Here is a 10,486-nt window from a genome sequence, read left to right as displayed (position 1 = left end):
CATAAATAATACATAAGGGGGGCGTGGCGGCGGCGGGAGGCCCCGGCGGCCCAGGCGCGGAGGGGGAGACGGTCCCAAGATGGCGGCGCTGCAGGCGGAGCGCGGGTACGGGCTGTCCTGCGGTCGCCTCGGCCGCGGCACCCGCGTCTCCGTCTTCCACGTCAAGCTCACGGAGAGCGCCCTACGCGCCTTCGAGAGCTACCAGGCCTGTAAGGTACGGGCGGCGGGGTGTGGGGCGGTGGGCACGGCCACCGCGGCGGGAGGGCGGTCGCCACGAGGCCCTTGGACGGAGCCCCGCGGGCGGCACCGGCGGGGTTGGCACCGGCGGCGTTTTGGGGGGGGGAAGGTTTCCTCACAGAGTGGGGTGGGGGGGGGACACGGGACGGGTCCTGCTGCTGCTGTGGGGTGTGTGGCTGGGGGGGGGGGGCGGACCCCGGCGGATGGCTGGGGAAACGGGGGGGGGCTCGGTGTGAGGCCTTCCCCGGTGAGAGACTGAGGAGGTGCAGGGGGCTCCCGGCCCCCCCTTCTGTGTGACTGACCGGGGAAACGCGGGGAGTGGGGTGGGTGGGCGATCCCACGGTCAGGTACGTGAGGGAGACCCGGGGGGGGGGGTGTCGCTGTGCCCCACCGGTAACGCCCCGGGGGTACCCCGGTTCCCCACCCCCACCCCTGCGTTGGTTTTTGAGGGGCCTGTGTGGGGCCCCCCTTCCCCGGTAGATGACCGGGGAGGGGTCACGATCCTCCAGTAAGTGCCTGAGGGGGACCGGGAGGTGTCGATGTAATCCCCCGGTAAATGTTGGGGGGACCACAGTGTGCCCCCCCCCCCCCCGGTGGATCACTGGGAGACCCGGGGGCCGAGGTCTCGGTGCCGCCCCCCGGTAGATACCGGCGGGCGGGGGTGGGCTCTCGGTGTCCCTACCGGTAGGTGACTGGAAACCGCCTTCACCACCGTCCGTCCCCCGCCCCCGGTAAGTGGCTGGAGGGGGGGGGGGGCGAGGAACGTTAGTGTGTGTGTGTGTGTGTCCCCACGGTGACCGTGTGGGAGGGTGCGGTCTACCCCCCCCCCCCCCCCCCCTTGAACGTGACGTGGGTTTCCAGGGCCCGGGGGGGGCCGGTCTCACCCCGGGGACGTGTCGCGGGGGGGGGGGGGAGCGGCAGGGTGGGCCCACCCCCGCTGCTGGCATCGCGGATTGCGGGGGGGGGGGGGGGTGGGGGGGTGGGTCCCCTTCCTCGCTGCCACTCTCGTGTGTCCGCCTGTTCCACCCCCCCCATCCCCTCCCCAGCCCGGTGCTCCCCTCCCTGGGGGGAGGCGGGTTCAGGCTGGGGCTGTATTTTGAAATTTCCAGATTGTCTTTTCTGAGATGTTTCCTTGAAATGCATCCAGAGAGCTTATTAGTCATGTAAATAAGGAATAATGGCAATACTTGACATCTGTCGTTAGGATGGACAGGAGAGGGATTAAAAGCTGTCTTTTTTTATTGTAATTTTATTTTTTTTTCTTACGCCTCTGATCCTACAAAGAGTGTATCTGTCTCCTCACCTTGCCAGCGAGCTGGGGAAGCTGGGAACCTAACCCGTTTGTCATTAGGAGCGTCCTGCCTGCCAGCTTCTGTAGGATAAACCATATGTTGTCACAACACTATTTTTAATTTAGGGTGTTGGTTACATCACATCACTGAATTGGGCAATTTCTGTGTGAGGACGAAGGTAATTACTGTACCAGGGTTTATCAACTTATTTTTTAATGAGTGTTTATCAGCATTATGAGAAGTCAGTAGCAATAAGTGCCTTGGATAGATTGAGTTATTAGCTTTTTTTCCTCTGAAAAAGAAAAAAAAAATCCAAAGAAATGCTTTCCTATATATTAGGAAAGCCTTTTCTTTTGGGGGAGGGAGAGTAGGAAGACTACAGGCAGCTGTGTTAAATATTTTGGGAAGCTATTCTGAGTCCGTGTCACACATGAATAGTGGTGTTTATTTTCTAAATGAAGTCTGGTCTCTAGATTGTTTGGTGGCCAATGGCCACTAATGAACTTTGCTTCCTTCACCGCCACCCAAAAGAGAAATAGTCAAAGGCTACTGGTGATTAAATGGGCAGGAAAGGATAAGGGCAGAAGAGCTCCCTTGTTTGTATAGTGAATAACGCAACAATTAGTGGGCTATTAAACACATATGCTCATTCTGCATTTGTTCTATAAACAGTTTCTCCAGCTTGTTGAACGTCTCTGCTTCCTCTGAAATGCTCGGCTATGGCAATGCCAAGAAGCGACTTTATAACACACCTTCGGAGCGTGTGTTTGTCCAGTCTAGGCTCTGATTTAATTTTGGTCTGCAGTAGGTAAATGGAAAAAATTTGCTAAGGCTTCTTCTGCTCGGTTTGGTTTTAAATGTGGTATAACTGACGACAGTGTTGTGTAATATGTATAATGGCCTGGAATCCAATACTGTTGTTTGTGTTACCTGAAGTCCAACATGTGTGCAGTCTGACCTGTTTTATGCACCGGGGATAGCACGTCGGTGCAATTTCTGCGACAAGACTCTGTCTCTTTGCCAGAACAGGCAGGGTAATGTCTTCAGTTGCTTGCTTGAGTTTGTTCTTGGTCTAATAATAATGTATTGGGATTACATAATCCAAAAATGATCACCCAGCTGGGCGAGCTGCCATTTGTTTTTAGTGTCCCTTGTGCCAAAGCAGTTGCGTTCTTGGTGTAGCGCTGTACCGTGTGCGGATCAGGCAGCAGGACTATGAGGAAACAGATATTTGTCGTCTTGAGTCTCTCCTGCTTGGCACTCTGCTAAATTGTCTGTGTCTTGGTGAAGAAAACGGTTGCGAGTCTGCATATTGATGCCCAACTCTGTGTTTCAGCAAGCTGTTTCTGTATCATGTACAGAGAACGTGGAGCTGCTGCTGAAGAGGTCCAGGTCACAGGGCTGCCAGCTCCTTGTGGTCCTTAAAAGGGTTTCTTTCTCCTGTAGCTGGGGGGTTCTGCTCACCTGAAAGACATAAAAGTCTTAAAAATAACACTGGCTTCATAGGGGACACTTTAAGATGTCGCTTGTCTGCTCCTTGTGAAACTTGCTGCCCCTGAAACTGCTTCCACACAGTTGTGAAACCCTGAGCGCTGACCACTGAGCTCTGCAGCTGAAGGCTGAGCAGTGGAAAATGTGTCCCAAGTCAATTTGTCCACTGATGAAATGGAGCTGGTCTAATGTGTTAGCCTAAAACAACTCTTGGTTCTCCAAGAAGCGTAATTCTATATTAGCATGCAGTTTTCTGTGTTCCCTTTGGGTGTGTGTACAGGCTCTGTTTAGGCCCTCCCACCTCCCAAAAAAAGCAGGGCATGACTTTTCCTTATCTCTTCTGGTCTGCCTCCAGCTTTCTTGCTGCCCATGTCGAGGTACAAGGGAACTCCTCATGCCCCTGCCTTGTTTTCCGTTTCTAATTCTTCATCCTGGACCCTGTCCTCCATGCTTGATGGCAAGATGTTATGTCTATCCTCGCCTAATACACCTAGATAGTCTCTGTCCGTGGCGTTCATCCTTTGCTTTTCACGCCCGTATCTTTTAGCAACATCATGGGGGTTTCTGGGTAAGTAGAAATCTCAGTGCACGATTTGAAGTGCTACATGGCAGACCCAAATGTCACTTTGCAGTAGGTGCATCTCCTCATGCAGTTGTGGTGTAGTTGCCGGTGGCGTGTAAACAGTGTTAGGGCTGTTCCTGGAACTCTTTACCTGGGAATTTCCTGACTTTCACCTATTTATTTAGAAACTCTCTTTGTGGCTTGAGGAGTGGTACTAGTGAGCTTGGGTGATGGATCTTTCGATAACAAACAATGTGACTGCAGTTGCGCACCTTTCTCTATTATCTGTAGCTAATGTGTTGACCTAACTGTAGCTGATGGAGGCCAGGCTCAACTAAGCTGCCAGCCATAGTCCCGGCTTGCATGGTGGCCTCGTGATTTTAGGAGGATGTAAGGAGCATTGTAGCATCCCTGCTTAGGTCAGTGCATGATGCAGCAGCTAAACAGTGCCTCCTGCTCCTGTTGTACCTGCTACACGGAGTATTTTGAACTGAAGCCACCGTTTGATTGAGTGGTGAACTTTGGCAGGTGCACAAATATTTATTGGGGGCTAAGCTGAGATAACCGAAGCACGTTGCCCCTGTGCTCTACTAGCTGAACTGAATTTTGGAACCGTCATCTGACAGACGTGGCTTCCCATGTCATCTTCCCCATGCCTTCTCTGCTTGTCTTAAACCGACCATGACAGAAGATATTTCTCAAAGGTTAGGGTTAAACCGACCCCTTGTAGTCACCGCTTATTAAAAGAACTTTTTCAGACTTTTCTTTTAGAGCAGGTTGTTACAGATGCCTTCATCTTGCTGTGTTTAAAGCACAAAATACAAAATGAAGGCTTCTGCTGTCATTACAGGGTCTTTAGGGTAATGCGTATTCATGCTGACTTGGGAGTTGAAAGCTGCTTGCAGGTGTCAGGAGGAGAACAATCCAGCTTTTGAATCAAAATTCATTGAATTATCTTAAAGCTTTTTGCATCATTCCTTCTTTCCTGTAACCTGTTTTTTCCTGTCCTATTAATTCACTGATGCTGTAGTCCGTCAAAATTGAAGCTATTACGACATCAGGAACATGAGTCGGTGACATGACTAAATGAATCAGAGGAGGCTGGCTGGAAAGGAAGCTCATTGTACACGTACATCTTCTCGCAATCAGCAAAAATGGGACAGGATATGCAGAACATACTGAACTGCTAAACTCCTGCTAAATGTTCTTAATGTTGACCTGAATGTGGCACCTCCCATTTGAAGGAAGGGGACAAAGAGACGTTTAACGTTGTGCATGAGGAATGTTTTGGCCTGTGGCAGTTTCCTTTCAATTATTTAGGGTAGCTTTTTCTCTCAACCATATACCATTTGGATCTGCTCAAATTATAGATTCATCTCTATAGTTTTCAAATTGCATGGGAAAGAATTGTCTGTAATTTACATCTAAAGTGACGTACAGTTGCTATGGGATTCGGTGGCAAATTATAAACCCATTATACTTTTTTTTTATACTGGTGGTAGCAGACTACAGAAGTAGTTCTAATTGGTGATGTGCCAAGGGAAAATAGAAAGTTTGTGACAGAATTCTTGTGACCGATGGTGCTTTTTTTTTGTCCAAATGCGATGTGCTTTTTATCAGCAGATCATACGACACCATTAATTGGAGGAGTTGAATTTGGGCATTAATAACTTTTTGCTCTCTATCGATGCTGGGGGAAGCAAGCTTGAAGATTAACCCCTTCAATTATTTTTGTGAGGCTAGGTTATTTTTTTAAGGTATATAAGTGGAGTGTTTTGGCACTTGTACCAATGGCTCTAGCAGCTGGATTCTGGCGATTGTATTCATTACCCAGCAAGACTAAACCCTTGCTTCTTTTCAGCATATTCTATAGTGGGTTTCAGCAAAGGGAGAAAGAAAAGCTATTATAATTTTTTTTTTTACTTCTATCTGAAGCATATTTGATCAAACAGGGTGTGTAGGTGAGTCTCTTCAGAGCGGTCTGTCTCCCAGCGACCTCCTCCCTGGCCAGCATGTACTGCAGCAGGTCGTGCCTCGAGTGGCTCCTGCGCTTGCCGTGAGCCAGTCAACTCCCAGAGCGTGGAGTCTACGGGTGATTCTCCAACATCAGGGTTTTTTTCTGAACCCGTCTGAAGTGCTCTGTCCTGTTTAGTTAGTTTTTGTCATAGTGCTGCTTGGCAGAGGGATGGTGACTGTTGAAATAGTTCACTTGCATAGTGCCGACTGTTGGGATAGCAGAAGAGCCTTTATTACTGGTAAGGGAGGGGAAGTTTTGTTTGAAAAAGCATTTGAGGTCTTGTTAGTAAATGAACCTGTTATCTCCTAAACAATTTGCACATTTCAAACAGTTGAAACTCCATTCTGCCTGTAACTTGTAAGCATAAACTTGTGAAGCATCTCCAAATCCCTGGTGTTTGTGCATGTTGAAAAATGGGAAGGGACAGACTGCATGCGTCACTCTCGTACTAATTTGTGCCAGCTAATCCATGGGAGAAGAATACATTTTGGCTGACTTAGTGGTTTTGCTGCTAATGCACAAGAGAATGCATTTGAATGGATGAAGTGGCTGCATGGGTTTAGGTAGACTTTGAAGAGATACCATATGTCTGGGATCCTGTACCGAATACCCTCATTTGTGAACATGATTGTGTAATACGCTGGCTCTATTTGGGTTTTGGGAAATAAGAGGAGAAGTTGAGGGGGGAAAAGTGGTCATCCGCTCAGCGTCATAACATCAGGAAGGTTGAGATCAAGTTACCTCTGAATAATTAAGGTTAATGCTGTTTCTGGAGGAACCATTATCTGGAGTGAACTTAATGCTAATGAAAAAAAAAAAAAAGGCTGATAACCTGAACTATGCTGATATTTTATACAGGGTGGATACAGAGGAGACATCACCAAAACTAGGCTTCTAAATTCAACATGCCTTAGCTTGACCTAGATGCATTATCCAGGAAAGAAGCTTGGATTTGCTGATAAGAAGAGTTTTCTATAGTAGCTCGTGTTGCTTAGAAACATCCCATGTACATAAGGCAACTTTTGCACACCATGGTAACCTAGTATTGCCTTTTGACTGGGTTGGTTTTGTGGTTTTTTAAAAAAAGAATTTATATGATAAAGAGCATGATAAGCCCCTCAGCAGTTGGTTTGCAGAGTGGTGGTGTGTATCACTGCTGCACTGGGAAAGCAGACTTCCAAAATCCAATCCTTTTTGCATTGCTCCAACGAAAAGGCAGTCTAGAAAAAACACTGCTCCGCGCATTTGGTCTCTCCTTTCTTTACATTGGACTAGTGCCTTTTTTAATTTAAAGAAACCAGCATTTGTTTAACTCAAAAAGAGGTCACTGCTTGTGAGCATGACTTGACTTAGCTACCCACCTTGAGTCTTCCCTGATCTGGTACAGTCTGACTGCTATTAACCCTCTGCTCTCCTTCTGTATAGTAGAACTTTTCTTGGCTTTTGTTACACGGAAAATAATACTTTAGCTCGAGGCATTCATGAAAAACCAGGATGTTTTACTTTTTTTCTTCAGAGTCTCTTCAGGCCAGCTGCCACCACCAGTTACTCTTTTTTGTATTCAGAACCTGCAATGATCCAGGGAGGCTCTGGGCATGGTCCGGGGGCATACTGCTCTGCAGGAAAGCAAGTCATTGTGGGGAGAAAGCTGGAGCCAGCATCTTGAAGGACCATCTGCACATGGCACTCCGAGGAAAGGCTCGAGTTGTGCTGCTGGCTTCAGCCCCCATTCCAGACCATGCAGTTGGGTTTAATGGTAGATGCAGACTTTCTGCTTTAGGTTTGAGTTAGCATGTGGTGGGGTTTAGCAAGTACTGTGAAACTTCCTAAAAACAGCTAGTCCCTTAAACCTTTGTAGTATTTAGATTTCATCAGTACAAACATCCTCTTGACTACCTGGCTCAAACATTTTGAGACTCGCAAAGTTTAGCTGATAGGCTGTGCTTTGATAAGAGTAGCCACCTGACACCCATGGCAGTTTCATTCATACAGGATCAGTGCTGCGAGGACAGTTTAAGCTAATTGTCATTATTGAGCAAGAGCAGGCGTGTTACTTAAAAGTCTAGCAAAAAGCCCAGCAGGACGGGAGGAATGCTAGCTCAATTGGTATCACTATACCCCAAGGATCCATATTTTCTACAACCGAGGTGGAAGACGCTAATTTAATGTTTCTTCTATATTCTTACCCACTGAGGGCCTGTTCTGTGATGGGCTGCAATCAATACATTATGTGCCAGTTGTGGTTATTTGAATCATATTTCCACATTTCAGTGTCTAGACTTTATGTTTGTGTGAGTTTTGTTGTACCTTTCCAGCTCAGGCGCTGATTTCAGTTGTTTTTGGCTCCTGGTTTCTATGAGAAAATCAAATGGACTGTGTTTCTGTCTTTCGCAGTCCCCGAAAAAGAAGGGAACAAGGGAATTGGCAGAACTCAGGTTTTTTTAAGCTCCTTTGCCACCATTTTTTCTCTCTTCTGAGAGAATCTGTGTGTGGATGAGCAGGGTTCTGCCATTTGGTGACTAGCAGATGAAAGCAAAGACAAACCACTGATGGCTGGAGATGAACCTCTCCCTGGTTCTTGCAGTGAGAAAAATCCGGTGTGAAAAAAGGTATGATCTTGGTATAGGCAATCAAGGCTAGAAAAAGTGAATATGCACACATTTTTAGAAATAAAAACCCTTTGATAATCCACAAAGTACGAGCATTTGTGGAGAGTGAAGCAGCCTTTTAATTGACTGCAACTACTGTGTTTCATTTTTAGCCAGCAGCTTTCTTGCACTCGCAGATATTCAGGACTATGGATGTGACTGTATTTACATTCAGTGAATAGGAGGGTTGGTATGTGTTTGGTAAATTCGAGTTTCTCTGTGATGCTCAGAGAAGTTGATAATGACGCAGACCTAGATGACATTAACCTTACTGTGACTAGAAGGTAGGACAGGCTTCAGTAATGTTAACAGTAACTGCCAGAGGAAGTACTGACTTGTCCAGAAAATAGCATGTAAACCTGAGCTGAGACTGTGTTCCTTTGATTCTGAAAACGAAGCTCATGGTATATAGTAAAGTGTATTATGGATAAATTGGTGAAAAGAAATAATGTTCCCGACTCATAATTAACTTGTAAAGCTTGCTGCCATGAAATTTAAAAGGCTTAAGTGCATCTGAATAGCAAGAAAAATTGGTCATATGGTATGCAAAGAATAAAGGCTGTGGTTACAACTTCTCTATGCATCTCTGCCTGCGTATCGGCTGTTGGGCTCACATTTCTCCCTTGGTGTTTGAGGTGATCCAGCTTGTTGCCAAAGCCATGGCTTTACCTCTTCCAGGGAGCTGAGCTCCATGCAAATGTCAGTGTAAATTCTTCCATTCCTTTCAGATCCAGGATTCAGCGGATGCTTTTCAGAGCCCGGGATGGGCGGAGTAGCAAGGAAGCAAATTTTTCCACCCTGCCTGAGCTTGGGCAAGCGGAAATTGTGCCTTGGGAGCCATATAAGGCGAGTCAGTCGGCTCTTGCTGGGCTCACCTTTCCACTGGGAGGCTGGAGAAGGGAGCAGCCCTTGCTCACAGGGAGAGCGTAAGGTCTGCTGGTCCTTTGAAGTTGTTCCCTGTGCGTCTGACACTTGCCAGAGGTGTGGTGTGGCAGGCCTGATTAGGTCGCAGCAACTCATTAACTCCCTGACTTGTGGGGCTTCAGCACGCTGTCCCAAAATGAAGGCGTAAACTTGTGATTCAGAGTGAAACTGCTGTAAAATGACTGGAGCTGGGAAGAGGTTGAGGCAGGTCAGAGAGGGGAGCAGCCTTCTGTCACAGGGCTTCTTCATTTCCTTCAGCAGCATCCGATGCGGGTGCTGCTGACGACAGACTGGGCTGAGCAGGACTTTGCTCGGAAACGATAGTTCTTATGTCATTAAAATAGACTTTTGAAAATACTGATGACACCTGTTCATGCTTCCAGGGGTGTTCAGCCGTCAGAGCTGGTGAAGTCCGAATCGTGACCTCTGCTGCTGCTTCTCGCAGAATTAAGAACAACTTCTGCTCCCATAAATAGTCTCTTAAGAAGTGCGTAGGAGCTCTGCTGACCAATTTCTTTTGAAAAGTGCTTTCAGTGATGCCTGTGACAGCAACCTTGCTTGCCGTTTCCCCTCTGTGTGCCTGCTGGGGCAGCCATGTTTTGAAGGGAGCATGGTGGTCCTGTCCACAAGCTCTGCTTCCTTCTCTCCCAATAGATATTCAGTAATAAAAAGAACCTTTAGTTATCTGTGTACTTAGGTGCTCTTCACGGTCAGGATTTTTTGGTAGGGAAGTTGCTGGTACTTCTCCTGTTTGCTTTTCTTGCTGTGAGATCTGGAATGCTTCCTGCCTTAATGGGGTCCATGTTCCCTAATACCGTTGAAGAGGTGAGCATGGCTACCATGCAGTTTCTGAAAGCTTTGGGGGTCTGTGCACCTCAGAGATGGTCTGACACGTGTAATGGATGGCTACCAATCCTTGCCTTTATTCCAGAAAAAAAAGGTGGTTTTCTAAAGGAGAACGATGCAGCCAAGCAAGTTCTAGCAGCCTGGAGCCTAGGAGCAGACCCGCGCTGACGGAGAGTCCCAAAGCACACAGCTTTGCTAAGGAAGCGGCTTTTTGTTTAATCTTTAGAAATGTGGAAATGGGAAGGGGCGGGGGGTAGTAATGGATAAAGGATAAACTAAAACATACTTAACCTTTATGAACATAAGTGGGATATCTTAGATCTGTTTGAAATATGCACTTTAGTTGACGTGGAAGGTAGTGGTGATTAAAACCAATTGCAAACATTTTTCTAGAGGTGTGATTCTGAAATCGTTTATGAATTTTTTTAAGGACTTTGTTCTTAATGCATTAAAATGGTACAGTAGTGAT

General features: G+C 47.2%; 1 protein-coding gene across 1 annotated transcript in view; it reads left to right on the top strand.

Annotated features, from left to right (window-relative positions):
* The first annotated feature begins 47 nt into the window (after nucleotides 1–47).
* ELL (elongation factor for RNA polymerase II) overlaps nucleotides 48–10,486 on the top strand; it is a 58,164-nt gene continuing 47,725 nt past the window's right edge. The window contains exon 1 of the mRNA XM_049807563.1: nucleotides 48–214. Within this exon, the coding sequence (XP_049663520.1) occupies nucleotides 80–214 (135 nt within the window). The 5' untranslated portion in view covers nucleotides 48–79. The remainder of the gene's footprint in view (nucleotides 215–10,486) is intronic.

The sequence above is a fragment of the Accipiter gentilis genome, chromosome 8 (genome assembly GCF_929443795.1).
Source record: "Accipiter gentilis chromosome 8, bAccGen1.1, whole genome shotgun sequence".
Classification (NCBI taxonomy): domain Eukaryota; kingdom Metazoa; phylum Chordata; class Aves; order Accipitriformes; family Accipitridae; genus Astur; species Astur gentilis.
The sequence above is the reverse complement of the archived record's forward strand: the minus strand, read 5'-3'. Positions and strand labels throughout refer to the sequence as shown.